Source organism: Vitis riparia, chromosome 3 (assembly GCF_004353265.1).
Source record: "Vitis riparia cultivar Riparia Gloire de Montpellier isolate 1030 chromosome 3, EGFV_Vit.rip_1.0, whole genome shotgun sequence".
Classification (NCBI taxonomy): domain Eukaryota; kingdom Viridiplantae; phylum Streptophyta; class Magnoliopsida; order Vitales; family Vitaceae; genus Vitis; species Vitis riparia.
In genome coordinates this window covers 11,101,457-11,117,556 of record NC_048433.1, presented here as the reverse complement: position 1 = coordinate 11,117,556, position 16,100 = coordinate 11,101,457, and the positions used below count along the sequence as shown (strand labels likewise).

General features: G+C 38.9%; 1 protein-coding gene across 3 annotated transcripts in view; it reads right to left on the bottom strand.

Moving 5' to 3' along the window:
• Positions 1–13,007: 13,007 nt before the first annotated feature.
• The window catches only part of LOC117911093 (MADS-box protein JOINTLESS-like), a 44,729-nt gene continuing 41,636 nt past the window's right edge, over positions 13,008–16,100 (bottom strand). For all 3 annotated transcript variants that reach the window (XM_034825279.1, XM_034825278.1, XM_034825280.1), the window contains exons 7-9: positions 14,485–14,526; positions 14,263–14,393; positions 13,008–13,431 (exon numbers count right to left, since the gene is read on the bottom strand). In XM_034825279.1, coding sequence (XP_034681170.1) covers positions 13,413–13,431; positions 14,263–14,393; positions 14,485–14,526 — 192 coding nt within the window. In that variant the 3' untranslated portion in view covers positions 13,008–13,412. The remainder of the gene's footprint in view (positions 13,432–14,262; positions 14,394–14,484; positions 14,527–16,100) is intronic.

Below are 16,100 nucleotides of genomic sequence, written 5' to 3'. Positions count from 1 at the left end.
GCTCTAAACACCGAAACTGAGAATGCGGCTCTGAACGCCAAGATGAAGATGTGGCTCTGAACGCTAAATGAAAAACAAACAATGACTCTGAACGCGAAAATGAAAATGAACAATGGCTCTGAATGCTAAAACTTAAGACGCAGCTCTGAACGCCAAACAGAAGATGTCTCTAGATATCGAAATGAATGTGTGGCTCTGAACGCCGAAACGAAAAATGTGATGATATCGAACTAAAGGCATGCAATGGCTCTGAACGTCGAACAGAAAGAATGACTCTGAACGCCAAACTAAAAGTGATAGCTATGAATGCCAAACAAAAACAACGGCTGTGAATGCCAAACTAAAACAGTGACTCTGAATACCAAACTAAAGAAAGATGGCGTCATCAAATGTCAAAATGAAAATATGGCTCTGAATGCCGAAATGAAAATATATGGTGGCTCTGAATGCCAAACTAATAAAAACCTCGATGAATGTCGAGCTGAAACAACGGCCCTAAATGCCCAACTAAACTGGTAACTAGGAATGTCAAACTGAGAAAGGGGAATCTAGGCGTCATGACTAAGAAGACATGGTGGCTCTGAACGCCAAACTGAGAAAGGGCAACTTTGAATGTCGTAAACCAAGAATGAATAGTGGCTCTGAACGCCAAACTGCAAGGAAATGATGAAGGGGGGATATGCCCCAGTGTAGCATGCTGCCACAACTCTCAATCCATTGGAAAAGTCTGAAAGAGACTCCACGAGTCTCGAAAAATGCTCTACTAGCAAATTAGAATGATCAAATCGACTGTGAACATAGTCCCACAACTCACCCAACTAAATCACGATGCCTGACGAGATGTCTTAATGAGTCAGACGCCTCTAACTCGAAATACCCTGTTGGGAAAGTCCATCGTCATCTGAAATGAATAATCCGATAGAGTCTCAAGGGAATAATCCGCTAAGAGACATACCACAAACTCAAAGCAACAATCCACTGAAGAGTCATGGCTAGTAGGGTGATCAAAACCTGAACATTGTGCTCCACTGAAAGCTCATCTCGACGAAAATCACAGGAATAGTGACCAGTAAAAGCAAATACAATATCTCATGGCCGAGTGATGAAAACTGTAACGGACCTGTGAGAGAGCGATCGCCTTCATAGCTAGAGGAGGAAAATATGCCCCAGTATAACATCAGATGTATATGATCTATCAAGACAACTCAAGAATAACTCTATGGGGATGCATGAAAGATCCGACATGTACTCCCCTGAAATGGCGATGTGGGAATGCATGCACCTGAGATAACTTCGCCCAAGAATCACGACTATATCAGAAAGTGTGAGCCCAGTTAAAGGACTCAAGAAAGGCTCTTCGGAGTATCAGAACACAATGAAATTCATCAATCTGATGTGTATCTCAAAACCGAGGGTGATAATGCAAATCAGTAGGGGATCTAAAAATCTTGACCGAAATGGGGAATATACCCCAGTGTGGCATCAAAAATGTGACGAGTCGAAAAATCAGATGAGCTCAAATCATCCATCATCGAATGCACGATCCAAGTCATCCATGTCTATAACTAAATCAGACCCATAGATCAAAGAGGCGTCTCTCGGAAGGAAGCATGACAAAATCTAAGTGTCGAGAAGTGCAGGCCTAACTGGGCAATTCCCGAGAGGCTCCATTGAGGAATCATTGTAAAGATAGCGAATAGATCATCGTCTCGACTACGTCTCACAAATGGGGATAAGCGCGCAACTCCACCAAGATCTGTAAATCTCATCCAGAATGGAAATATGGCCCAGTATGGCATCAAATGTATGATAGGTCGAAGATCGGGCGACATGAAATCATTTATCATCGAACATGTGACCTCTATGAAGATCTATAAATCTCATCCAAAATAGAAATATGCCCCAGTATGGCGTCGGATGTACGACAGGTCAGAAGAACAGGTGACATGAAATCATCTATCATTGAACATGCAACCTCCATGAAGATCGGTAAATCTCACCCGAAACGGAAATATGCCCCAATATGGCATCGGATGTGTGACAGGTCAAAAGAGTAGGTGACATGAAACCATCTCTTATCTAATGTATGATCTTGGTCATCCAAATCTATGACAGAATCGGGTCCAAGCGTCCAAAAGGGCATCTCACAGAGGAAAGCATGGTAACATTGGAATGCCGAGAAGTGCGAGCCTAACCGGATGGCTCCCAAGAGTCTCTACTGAGGAATCATCTTAAAAATGGCGAATAGGTCATCGTCTCGGTGCACATCTCACAAGTAAGAATGATTAGGTGACTCCATGAAGATCCGTAAACATCATCCGAAACGGAATATGCCCCAGTATGGCATCGGATGTACGACATGTCATAAAACAAGCGACATCGAATCATCCCTCATCAAACGCGTGATCCCAGTAATCTAAACACAACTAAAACGAATCTAAACATCAGAGAGGCGTCTTCTAGAAGAAGAAGCATGACGATATCTAAGTATCAACCATATCTCAAGCACCTGTCCAAGCAAAAGTTGTAGAAGATAACATCTGATCCCATGGCCTCAGGGTGGTCTCAAGACATGGGACGTAATGTAGGCTAGGGTGATAGGGTGATAGAAATGAAGGGAAACTAGGCTCAAATACCCAATGAACAGAAACCCATGCCCTCATGTATAAAACGCAACATGTATAGAAAAGTCCATGAGCCATGGACCTAAAGGTGCCCAATGCGAACATAATATCAATAATAAGACAATGAGGCAAATCAAACTGATAGTGAGATATGCAGGAACGATGAAAGGGAAATATCAAATCTAGAATAGGTCAGTGTAAGAAAAGAACAAGGGGGGTGAAGCGGATGGAATGAATCACAAGCAATGACGAAGATGACAGCGAAACAATGAATATACGAAGAAATGTGGTGATCAACTCAAATCAAACATGAAGTGAAGTCACATCAATAATGAAAGTAATGATGGAAAGGACAATGACCCGGAGTCCCTAGGAGAAGGTCACTCATCTTACTCTCAAAGAGATATGACAAAGTGAATACAAATAACATAGGATCTTAGAGAGCTCACATACGAACTCTCAACAACAAACATACTCAATAAAAATGACCCTCAGATATCAATATACACACTCAATGATTGAGAATACTATGCACATACACACATGTGCTTATTTTTCTTTTCTTTTCATTTTCATTTTCACTATCATTTTTTTTTTTTTTACATATATACAAATGCACATACCCTAAACATGAACAAATGAACCCCAAGGATGATGTCGATAATGGATAGACACCATCTCAAGTGCTAAGGCAACAAAAACTCTCTCTAACGAGATAACCTTCTCAAACTAAGGATCTCTAAACCAATGTCTGTGAGATAGATAGTGGAAATGATGTGACTATCCTCTATGTGATGAACTGAGGAGGATCACCACTCAGGGTGGGGAGAATATGAAACAAAACAAGTAGTAGATAGGATAAGGAAGAAGAGATGAAGAACACAACCAAAGAGATGAGATGAAAATGTAGAGGCGCAGTGATAGGAAAAGATAATGAGAAGAATGTGCCCCTAGGTCCAAGACTCATGAAACTCCCAAACAATGCATGCATATACTAAAGGGCCCCTATCCCGGTGTGAAAAGGTGAGCAAGGCGATAAGAAAGAAAGGTTATAATGCGTGCGAGGCTCAATGGGCTAGCAACGGACTATATATCAAAAGGGTGAAAGGGTATATGGCTAACCAAAATGATGGCCACCCATCCTGCGACCATGGTCTCAAACATAGTACCTCTTTAACTGATCCATATTAGTCGGCTCCAAGAATTGGTTTCCATCTAAATCCATCAACCATGCAGCGCCCTCTGGGGACAACTCCCTGATGAAATAAAGTCCGCTCCAATTGGGTCTGAACTTCCCTCTAGGATCTCTGATCAATCCCCTGATGACCTTCAAAACCAAGTCACATATCCGTAGTAGTCGGGGCTTGACCCGCTTCTTAAAAGCATGGGCCATCTTCCTCTGGTAGGTACGCACATGGTCAGCTACTCTCAATCTTCTCTCATCTAGAAGATTGAGCTGATCTAATCGAGCATGTGCCCAATCTGCCTCGGGAATCTGCTGTTTTAATGCTACCTTCAGTGAACCCATCTCGATCTCGACTAGTAGCACTGTCTCCATACCGTATACCAAAGAGTGGGGTGTGGCTCCTGTAGAGGTGCGAAAAGAAGTCTGATAAGCCCACAATGCGAAAGGGAGCTTCTCCGACCAATCCCGAGAAGTCTCAATCATCTTCCGCAAGATCCTCTTAACATTCTTGTTCGCGGCCTCACTGCCCTGTTCATCTGCAGCCTGTACGTAGACGACCTATAATGCTGAATGTCATATCGCTGCACTAAGGTGTCAACCTCTGCTTTGAAATGTACCCCTTTATCGGAAATCAGCTCATGAGAGACTCCATAGCAACAGATAATGTGTGATCTAATGAAACTAACGACTCCAGATGATGTCAATCTCGCATACAAAGCAACCTCCACCCACTTGGTGAAGTAATCGATGGTGACCAAGATGAATTCATGACCACTGGAAGACTTGGGCGAAATCTTCCTAATGATGTCGATACCCCATACTAAAAACGGCCACGGTGACGTCAACACATGTAACTCTGAGGATGGCACGTGAATGAGGTCCCTGTGTATCTGACACTCTACAAATCTCTGAACAAACTGGCAACAATCCGTCTCCATGGTCAACCAAAAATAGCCAGTCCTCATGATCTTACAGGCCAACATATGTCCTCCCATATGTGGTCCGCAAACTCCCGCATGAACTTCTCTCATCACTCGATCGGTAGAGGCACGATCTAAGTACAATAATAACATCTCATAAGCTGATCTTCTGTACAATGTCCCACCACAAATCACGAATCGAGCGGCTAACTGTCTCAATGCTCTTTTATCCTTGGTCGTGGCGGCCTCAGGATATGCGCCAAGTCTCAAAAAGTGATATATGTCATGATACCATGGCAAACCATCATCTAACTCGGTATCGTCGATCAGACAACAGTAGGTAAGAACAGATCTCGACCCAATCAATAAAAAATGAACAATGGCATCAGTAGGAATATCAATCATGGAAGCTAGAGTAGTTGAGGCATCGGCAAACTGGTTCTGCACTCTAGGCAAATGTGCGTGGTATTGCCTAAACTTCACATCTCTAGTCTTTCACTCGCCCTGAATCTGTCTCAATACCAGATTGGATTCACCAAACACCTCCATCTGTCTAATCCCGAGCTCAAGGGTCGTCTCTAATCCCAAAATACAAGTCTCATACTCAACAATATTGTTCGTGGTAGGATGTCGATCAGAGAATGACAAACGAACAGATCTAGGAATGTGATCACCATGAGGGGATATCAACAAGACGCCTATCCCGTATCCGAAATGGTTAGCTGCACCATCGAAGTACATGTGCCAACCCGATAGACTAGTCACAACAGCGACTTCCTCGTCTGGAAAGTCATCATCAATGGCTCTGCCATCGAAAACTGGTAAAGAAGCTAAGTGATCTGCAATAATACTCCATCTGATGGACTTCAGAGTGATATAATGGATGTCAAACTCTGTTAGAAGCACCAACCATCTCATGAGGTGATCAACCAAGGTGGGTCTGTCAAACAAATATCTCAGAGGATCTAGACGGGATATCAAGTGCACTGAATACTCGGTCATATAATGTCTCAATCGTCGAGTGGCCCAAACCAATGCCAAGCAGTAGCGCTCAATCATGACATATCTCCTCTCATAGTCTAACATCCTCTTACTCAGATAATAAATGGCCCGGTCATTGCCCGAATCATTGAGCTGAGTCAACATGCATCCCAATGCTACGTCTGAAACTGACAGATATAGGAGTAAGGGACGGCCTGGTGTAGGAAGCGCCAAGACTAGAGGTGACAACAAATACTCTCTGATCCTCTCAAATGCGCGCTAACACTGATCATCCCAAACAATAGGTTGACTCTTCCTCAAGAGTCAAAAAATGGGCTCACAGATGTCTGTCAATCTGGCAATGAACCGCTGATGTACTGAAGTCTAACCAAGAGCCTCTGACCTCTCTCTCTATCCTCAGTGTAGGCATGTCAAGGATGACTCTGATCTTGTTCGGATCTACCTCTATTCCTCTCTCACTGACCATATAGCCAAGGAGCTTCTCAAAAGTCACTCCGAAAGTGCACTTCTTGGGATTCAGTCTCAATCTGAACTGCCTGATCCTCTCAAAGAACCTGTCCAGAGCTGATAGGTGATCTGATTTGTCTCGGGATTTCACTATCATGTCGTCTACATAAACTTCGATATCCCGATGCATCATGTCATGGAAAAGGGTGGTCACTGCTCTCTGATAGGTGGCTCATGCTTTCTTCAACCCGAATGGCATGAATCAGTAGCAATAAGTACCCCACTCAGTAATGAAGGACGTCTTCTCCATGTCCTCTAGGGCCATTAGAATCTGACTGTACCCAGAAAATTTGTCCATAAAGGACAACATCGAATGGCCTGCCGTACTATCAACTAGCATGTAAATGTGTGGGAGAGGAAAATCATCCTTAAGACTGGCCTTATTAAGGTCTCAGAAATCAACACAAACTCTCACCTTGTCATCCTTTTTGGGAATAGGGATGACATTGGCCAGCCACTCCGGGTGCTCAACCATTGACAAAAATCCTACACTGAGCTGTTTTTGGATCTCCTCCTTCACTTGCAAACTCCAACGAGGGTATAATCTTCTCAACTTCTACTTAACCGGTCTGGCACGGGGCAGTAGTGGCAAACGATGCTGGACGATAGATGGATCAAGGTCTGGCATGTCCTCATAGGACCATGCGAAAATGTCCAAGTATGATCTGAGCAGTTGGATAAGGTTATCCCTCTCATCTATAGATAAATCCAATCCGATCCTCAACTCCCTAGGCTGATCTGCTGTGTCGAAATCAAGAGTCTTCATGTCTCCTACAGCAGGTGAAACTCTCTGATCCATGGGGTCCGAGTCGAAAACAGAAGATAAGTCATCATCTGAGTCATGTTGCGCAATCTCATCATCAATGCCAAAAATCCGTGATGTGGGTGAAAATGGTGCAAATAATACGATATCATAAGAGACAGGCAAATACTCAAAAATGCTCAAATCTATAGACGAAAAGTCATAAACATAGTCATGACGAGAGACAAATCCTGATAAAACATCCACTGAAAGAGGTAGGTTCACAAAGTTGGACGCTTCCTCAACAAGGCCAATAGGGCCATCAAAAAAATCGACAATAGCTATAGCATCCTCAGCAATCTCTGGAGCAGGAGCAGTCAGGTCCTCCTCAGCAACCTCAATGACGGACACCCCAAAAAGATCGAATGGTGAAGCGAGCTCAAGCTGGACCACCTTCTCAATCTAGCTCAAACTCAATGCAAGCATCTCATCGACATACTCATCACGTGGCACAGCTCCATCCACCATGTCTCCGATCTCGACGAATGTCCCGTGCTCATCGATCTCATCTGGGAAACAAAGCATCATAAGGCTTAAGCGATTTGGAGAGGGAGGGGCGGTCAGCGCAAAAGTCGAAGTACCAGGGACTCTGTCACTCAATCGCAACTACTATACAAAGCGCTAAAGCTCGGCCTCCTAAGTAGTGCTGAGTCCCCCAATGATACCATCTGATGGTGCCTGTGGCTCCAATGCTCTCACGAAGTAACCCGTCAAGCTCAAGGTGTATAAGCGAACAGGATAATCAAACGGCGTGTGAGTCAGTCGAGCCCTCACCCTCTCCTTGTGCAATAGCGCCATATATCGATAATCGACCTCAGTGGGAATGAATCTGAGCCCAAATAGTACATCGTGATCCGGGAAAGCCATGAACTCACTGGGCCCGTGCTGACGCCGCCCCAAACCCATGCCGGGAAGATAAGACATGCCCTTCATCATGTCAAGCACCATCGTGCTACTGTGCTAATCAAATGACATAGCCACAAAGTCTCGGCAGAAATCCTCTATCTCCAGGGTCTGCACCTCGTCGAATGTGAATCCGGTCAGGAGTAGGTCGTCATCACTGTGACTGATCTGAAGTACCAACTCGACAGAAATAAACATGTCTCCCACGGACTACATTGTGACGACCTAACCATCATGAATGAACTTCACCTTCTGATGAAGGGAAGAAGGAATGGCTCCGGCTCTGTGAATCTAAGGTCGGCCCAAAAGCAGGTTAAAGAATGTGGGAATCCTCAAAACCTGGAATACAGCGACAAATGTAGTCGGACCTATCAATAGCTCAATCTCTAAGGTGCCCATAACCTCCCTCCGTGTACTGTCATATGCTTGAACGGTCTGAGTGGAGGGACCAAAATCAGAAAGTGCATAGCCGAGGGCGATGGCAGTGGCCAAAGGACAAACATTCAAGGTCGAGCCATTATCCAGAAGGACAAATGGGACCCGACGGCCTAAACAATCAATAGATATATAAAAGAGACGTGTGTGGCCCGAGCCCTCCGGTGGCAAGTCGTCATTAGAGAATACGATGCATGTGGCTCTGCCATCCGTCACCATATGAATCAATCTCTTAGGAGTAGTAGTAGTCTCGACTCTAATCTAGCTCAGGGCTCGAATCAATGCATCTCGGTGAGTACTGGAAGATGCTAGCAAGCTCCAAATGGAAATGTGAGCCTGAGTGCTCTACAACTGCCTTAAAATCTACTTGTCCTCTCTCCTAACCTCTTCCTGAGAGGACATCCCCTCCAAGGGTCTAGCACTTGCGGGGGGCTGCTGTCGTACCACTCTACCCCCACGGATAACATACTGTACGTCGGAAGTATGAACATCATCAACATATGGAGCCTGAACCTCATCAACATCTAGAATCAAAACAAACAACATCTGAACATTGTAATGTGGGAAAGTCAGTGGCTCGACAGTGGCCGCCTGTACTGATGCCGCCTCAGGAACTAGTTTGAACAGAATGGGCATCGAGGTCCCAAAGTCACCCCGCTCATATTATAAATTTCTTCTGACACTATAGGCTCTGGCTCATAATCATCCCAGCTAAGCATATGGATGCAGTCATCGAACTCAACAAAATCGATGGAGTGCATGCTATCAGCCGGAGGGGGAACCACGTGTGTAGTGTGAGCCGGTAATGGGTTTGTGGTTACACTTGGCTGACCCAAGTGAACCAAACCTCGGTCGATCAGATCCTGGATGGCATGCCTGAGAGCGGTACAGCAATCGGTCTCATGTCCAGGCCCCTGATGGTATGCATAGTGCAAATCCATCCTGAACTGAGGTGGAACAGGCTGAGGTGGCGGCCTAGGAGTGAGAGCGGTCAATAACCCAGCCTCTATAAGCTTCCGAAGAGCCTGGCTCAACGGCATGCCTAATTGTGAAAACTGTCTCTACATCCTCAAAGCAAAAGGAGCAGAGGTCTGTTGGACTCTAGGCCTGGGATGGGAAGATGTAGGTCTCGCAGTGAACTATGCCGCATAACATGGCTGTCCTGTGGCCGAATATGAAACAGGAGGTCTCTCCATGCCCTGGGTGGCATAGTAAGGCAAAGCTAGTGTCTGAGGCATGTAAGTCTAATCATAAGTAGGACGACATGCCCGTGCCCTGTAGTGATGAGGCACATAAGAAGGGTGAGTCCCGGGAAGCTGTGGAACTGGCTGATGATGCCTAGGAGGCCTCTGACTAGTAGAACCGATAGCACTCACATTAACCGATCTCTACCCACCGAATGGTTTCTTCCCCTTGACATCACTAAGGAAAGAGTTTGTCCACAAACCTTTGGAAATACTGTTCTCAACATCATACAAAGCCAAAACTAGAGAACCAAAATCTGTAAATGGTACCCCGACTACATGCCTGGCAATCCTGGGCTGTAAACTCCTCATAACCATCTGTATCTAATCCCTCTCTAAAGGCCTGTCAATGATCTTGGCAATCTTCTCGCGTCAGCGAGAAATGAATGATGAAATGGACTCCTCTGACCTCTGCCTCAAAGCCTCAAGCTCTCTCCTCGATACATCCACAACAGTATTAAACGAAAACTGTCGTAAAAACTCCTGAGCCAAGTCATCCCATGTCCAGCGCCGCGAGGACTCCAAAGACACAAACCAACGCTGGGCGGCTCCACTCATAGATAGTGGGAATAATGTGATCATCTGCGACTCGTCTAATTTGTGGGCCCTCATCACTGTGCTGTAAAGTCGGAGGTGAATGTGAGGTAGACTTAATCTTCAAATTTCCACTTTCAAATAATTTTTCAAAATTCCGATTTCCAAATTTAATTTCCAATTTCCACAATTCCAATTTTTCACACTTATTTATTTAATCATTATTATTTTCATTATTATTATCGTTATTCCATTTATTTATTTATTTATTTATGTCCTTTAAAAATTCCAATCTTTAAACATTTTTCAAAAAAAAATTCCGTCTTCCAAATTTAATTTTCAATCTAAAAAATTCCACTATTCACTTTCATTCGTTTAAATATTACTTTCGTTATTATTATTATTATTCCATTTATTTATTTATTTATTTCTTTTAAAAATTCCAATCATTAAATTTCAAAATTCCACTATTCACATCCATTTGTTTAATGATTATTTTCGTTATTATTATTATCTCATTCATTTATTTATTCACTTATTCATATATTTAAAATCTCATCTCTAAATAATTTCTCAAATTTTCAATCTCTAAATTCAATCTCCAATCTCTAAAATTCTATTTTTCACAATTATTTACCTAATCTTAATTATTTCGTCATTATTATTATTTCATTCATTTATTTATTCACTTATTCATTTATTTATCAAATTTCCAATCTCTAAATTCAATTTCCAATTTCCAAAATTCTCATCTTCGTAATTATTTATCCAATCATTGTTATTTTCGTTATTTTATTCATTTATTTATTCACTTGTTCATTTATTTAAAATTTCATCCCTAAGTTCAATTTCCAATTTCCGAAATCCTAACTTTCGCAATTATTTATCGAATCATTATTATTTTGTCATTATTATTATTCCATTCATTTATTTATTCACTTATTCATTTATTTAAAATTGTGTCTTTAAATAATTCTTCAAAATTCTTGTTTTCAAATTTAGTTCTCTGAAATTCCAATTTTCCAATTTTCAAACTTAATTTTTAGTTTCCAATATTCCAATTCTCGCATTTATTTCGTTACTTATTTATTATTATCATTATTATTGTCATTTTATTCATTTATTTCTAAAAATTCTACCTTCGAATGATTTCCAAGATTTCCAATTTTTATAATTCAATTTTCATAGTTTCTACTTCTTAAATAATTTTCAATTTTGATTTCTTTCAAATTTTAATTTCCAAAGTCCCAATTTTCGTAATTTAATTTTTGAAAATCCCAAACTCTCAAATAATTTTCAAAATTCCAATTTCTTTCAAATTTAATTTCTAAAATTCTCATTCTTACACTTAATTTCTAAAAATCGAATTTTCAAATAATCTCTAAAACTCCAATTCTCAAATAAATTTCAAAAATCTAGTTTTCCCTCGAACAATTTTTATTTCTGTTTGGTGATGCATGTGATATGTTTTGTGTTCTTTATTGTACACTAACCCCATTTTTATGATAGCGCATTGCTCGTTCGTGGCCCAGGTACACATCCACTCCCATTCTGGTCATTCTCTATGCATGTTTTGATTCTCATATGTGCATGATCGATTTGAGTATCCATTGATTTTCCTATTGATTGTCACGTCAGCTTCATTTTATTAGTAGAAACCCAACTTTAGGGACTTAGAGGGGTGCTACGGTCTTTACCGTACCTTCTCGATAAGTAACCTGACCCCCGAGCCCAATCCGGTTTTTCACAGACCACCTTTTCCAAAATAAGGAGTGACACTCCTTTTCCAAAATAAGGAGTGACACTTAAGGTTTTCTTTCTTATTTCGTTTACCCTTTTAAAAAAAATAAATAAATAAGTGGCAAATTCAAGTCATTTTCTAATAAATAAAATCATTTTCAAATAAAAATTGAGTTCGCCATAGAGTGAAAGCGCATGGGCCAAAATGTGGGGTCCACAAAAGGCTTGAATTCTTTTAATGTATTTATATTTATTTATTTTAAAAATTAAAAACTACTTTTATTAAAACATGTTTTATTATATTTTAATTATATAAAATATTTTAATTGAGATTTAATTTCTAAAATTTTATTACAAATTTGTGGTGACAACTTTTCACTATTAACATTAATTTATTTAAATAATTAAAATTATTAAAAATTATATCAATAATTTATCTTATCAAATTAATTTTAATTTATAAAATATTAGTACTTTATTAAAAAAAATTATATTTTAGCAATTTTTTAATAAATTTTATTTTTAATTTTTTAAAATAAAAATATTTAAATTAAATAAAATTAAAAAGATAAATATAAAAAAAAATTAAAGGTGAAGTGATAGTAATTTTTTATAATAGGATGAATGTCATAAATATAAAAAATAATTAAAAATAAAGATAATATAAAATAAAAGGGCAATATAAATTTAAAATAAAAGTTAAATTAGAAAAAAAAAAAATTACATATCCACGATTTTTTTGGCAATATTTCAATTTTTTTTTTTTTTTTTTTGGCAATACTTTTCCCAACCAATAATAAGTGATTGCTCTTTCATTAAACGAAATATCACAAAACTTTCATTCACGGACATATCATAAGAGTTTTCTATCTTCCTTGAATCTTTTAAAAAATCATTTTAATTTTAGGGTAACCTGATTGTAGATTCCCTGCAACCTCCCATACGTCTTACCAACTAAGCAAAATCTTGTAGTTCTCTTTGTTAAGGGATGTAACACAAAAACATTCCACTTGCCTACTTGATCTTTTTTCTTATACCTCTCAAAGGCTTATTAAACAACAATCACATGAAGAGAAATAATTACACTAATAATAAAAATATACTTTCATATGGAACTTAAATATTCCATTTATATATATATAGTCAACTTCTGGAAACTTCCACAACTAAAGTATACTTTCCAAGAGAGCACCTTGATGATGCCATCAACCTTACACCCTAAAGGTCTTCTTCCACATACAAATTTCCATTTTCCATTTTTTTTTTTCAATTGCACGGATGGAGCTAAATCATTTTGACAGACAAGCGTCTAAAAATGTACAACAAGGCAGTTCTGACTTCTGAGTAGCTGCAGATTACATAGAGCATAAATATTAGAAATAGAGACGCCGTCAAATTGTATGTCTTTTATTTCAAAATGATTAAGCTCCGCCGTTTCTTCCCCATGCCTCTCCACTATTTATTCTTCGTTTCTCTCAGGCATTCATTCCTCTTGCTTCTCCATCCCCTTCAGATTCAGTTGGAGAATGGTAACCTGAAAGACAGTGAAAGCAGCTATCAGGCTAGAAAAGACATAACCCATGTTTGGTTCCGGGAAATTTTGAGGAAAAATTCAAGGGAAAGAAAATAAAGACTAAATTTGAAGTTACTAAATTATTTTTATATGTTTCTTCGAACTTATTTCACTTATTTTAACTCTAAAATGTAGTTTATATTTGGTTTTCCAAAAATACTAAAGAAAAAAAAAAGAATGTAAAGACAAATGAATTTTTCATGTTTGATTGTACTATAAAAAATATTAAAAAAAATCAAATATAATTAAAACTAGTTAAAAACTCACGTATTTTAAGTTATTTAATCTTTATATTGATGAGTTAAAATAAGTAAATTGAGTTTGAATTAGTCAATAAAAAAAATTTATTAACTTTTAATCTATTTTTTTTATTTCCCTTTACTTTTTCTTTCTTTCTACTTTTCTTTGTATTTTTTTCCCCTTACATTTTACCTCAAATTTTTTAAGAACCAAACATAGCCTTAGAAATTAAATAATTTAAAAATACATAAGTTTCTAACTAATTTTAATTGTATTTAATTTTTTTCATATTTGTTTACCTTATAATCAAACACAAAAAAAATCATTTTCTTTGGTATTTTTTTTTCTTTCCTTGGTAATTTCCGGGAACCAAACATAACATTAATCTCAAAAATTTAGATTTCCAAAGTATTTCACAGTGCAGTCAAGTTACATGCATGGGCATATGTTCCTTTACCTATAAAAAATTCATCTGCATAGGCAATACTACTGACTGTTTTGAATTGAAATAAGATCTCAGATTTGACATGCAAATATATCAAATAAACATACCCCAGCTTGAGAGAAGTATCAGAGTTGTGATGGCCTTGATTAGGATCTGATAAGCTGCAAATATTATTTGTGATTGATTCAGATGAGTGGCCCTGTTGAAGAAGAGGTTGTGCTTCAGAAATATTCTCCATCTGCAAAAGGAAAGTTTAGCATTCTTGTAAACATGAAGCACAAAAGATCGAAAAATAAAAAGCAAAAAGAAGGTATAGTTAAAGTTCTTACCTCCTTTCTCAACCTTTCATTCTCTCCCCGCAGCAGGTCTCCCTGCATGAAAATAAAATATAAAGAAAATAAGAGAAATTAACAAGCGTGGAAGAATGAAATCAGGAAAACCATAATTTTGTAATTGAGAAGAAAATTAGGCAATCTTATAATCAAAGGGATCTGGTGTAATTAGGTTAAAAAAGTTCCTAATTTTGTAGCTAGGAAGTACAAGCTGAAAATGAAACAAAAGAATTTTATACCTTTTATTCCTTCCATCTCTCTTCTTCTACATAATATTAGAGCTCTAGGCTCATGAATTTGGGAAGAGAATAATATTTTTTGTTTTGGCCTTCATTGCCAAGTTGGAGGTCATAGTTGATCTTTATTCTCAACCTTAAGAATTTGCCTCTCGTTTGCATTGTGCCATTGTTGCAAACAAAGCCTTAGAAAAACTGATCGTGAAAATAGTCAAAGACCTCAACAAAACCCTTGTTGTCACCCCATTCTCTCTTCCAACAATGAGGATCCTTGCGTGTAACATCTCTGCCTTACACTAAATCTCCTTCTCACTATTGCTGCAAGTGAAGATTTTTCCTTCTACAAGCATTCCTTGCACTGTAAATATCGTCAAAAATCAAGAGTGTTAGACCTTAGACGTAGTTTCGTGACCATCGAGAGTGCTAGACGCCCAACACAGCTGCTGTGGCCATCAATATCCCACATCAACGCCAATGGGATTGCTAACATGGTTCTTTGAGCCCTATGGGTAGTCTTTAGTGAGTTTTTTTTTTTTTTTTACTTAATAGCTCTTTGTATATTTTCCCTAAAAAAAAGAAGGAAAAATGCCCAAGATATCAAAAACTATCGTTGTCACTACTCAATCTAAAAGTATGATTACCAATCACAACACAAGATAATTGCATAATATCCAAGCAACATGCAGGCTTAATGGAAAGAATTATTTAAAATGACCACCTTCTTGATACGACATGAGCATTTTTGTTCCAAAAATATATGCCTAAATCTTATTATGGTGAAACTATTCTAACCGCCACATTTCATAAACCAATTACCTTCCAGAGTCTTAGGTTTCAAAAGTCTCATGGAAATACTCTCATTCTTTTATCCTCATATGAGAACTACGAACCATCTCCTTCTTAAAGTATTTGGGAGTATGTCCTTTGTGCATGTTCACAGTTCAAACAGGGGGAAATTAGACCTAAGAGCATTCAAATGTATTTTTATGGGATATTATTCAACTCAAAAAGGATATAAGTGTTACCATCCACTATCTAAAAAGATTTTTGCCTTAGTTGATGTTACTTTCAATGAAAGTGAGTCTTATTTTCCCCAACCTTATCTTTAGGTGGAAGATTCCATCAAGGAATACAATGATCGAGGATCCTATTTCATTGATCCCTTTATCATTGACCCTCCTAAAGTATCTGATTCAGTATTTGTACCTTCCTTCTTCGAACCTGAGTCATCATCCATTGAACCCGCATCAAGAATCAAATGACTAGAAAAGTGTACTCAAGGAAGAAAGTTGCAATCCCTAGACTTAAATAAGTCCAAGAATCTAAATCAGTTTCTAGAAATGAGGTAATAGTATCTCATACTCCCTTACAAACTGA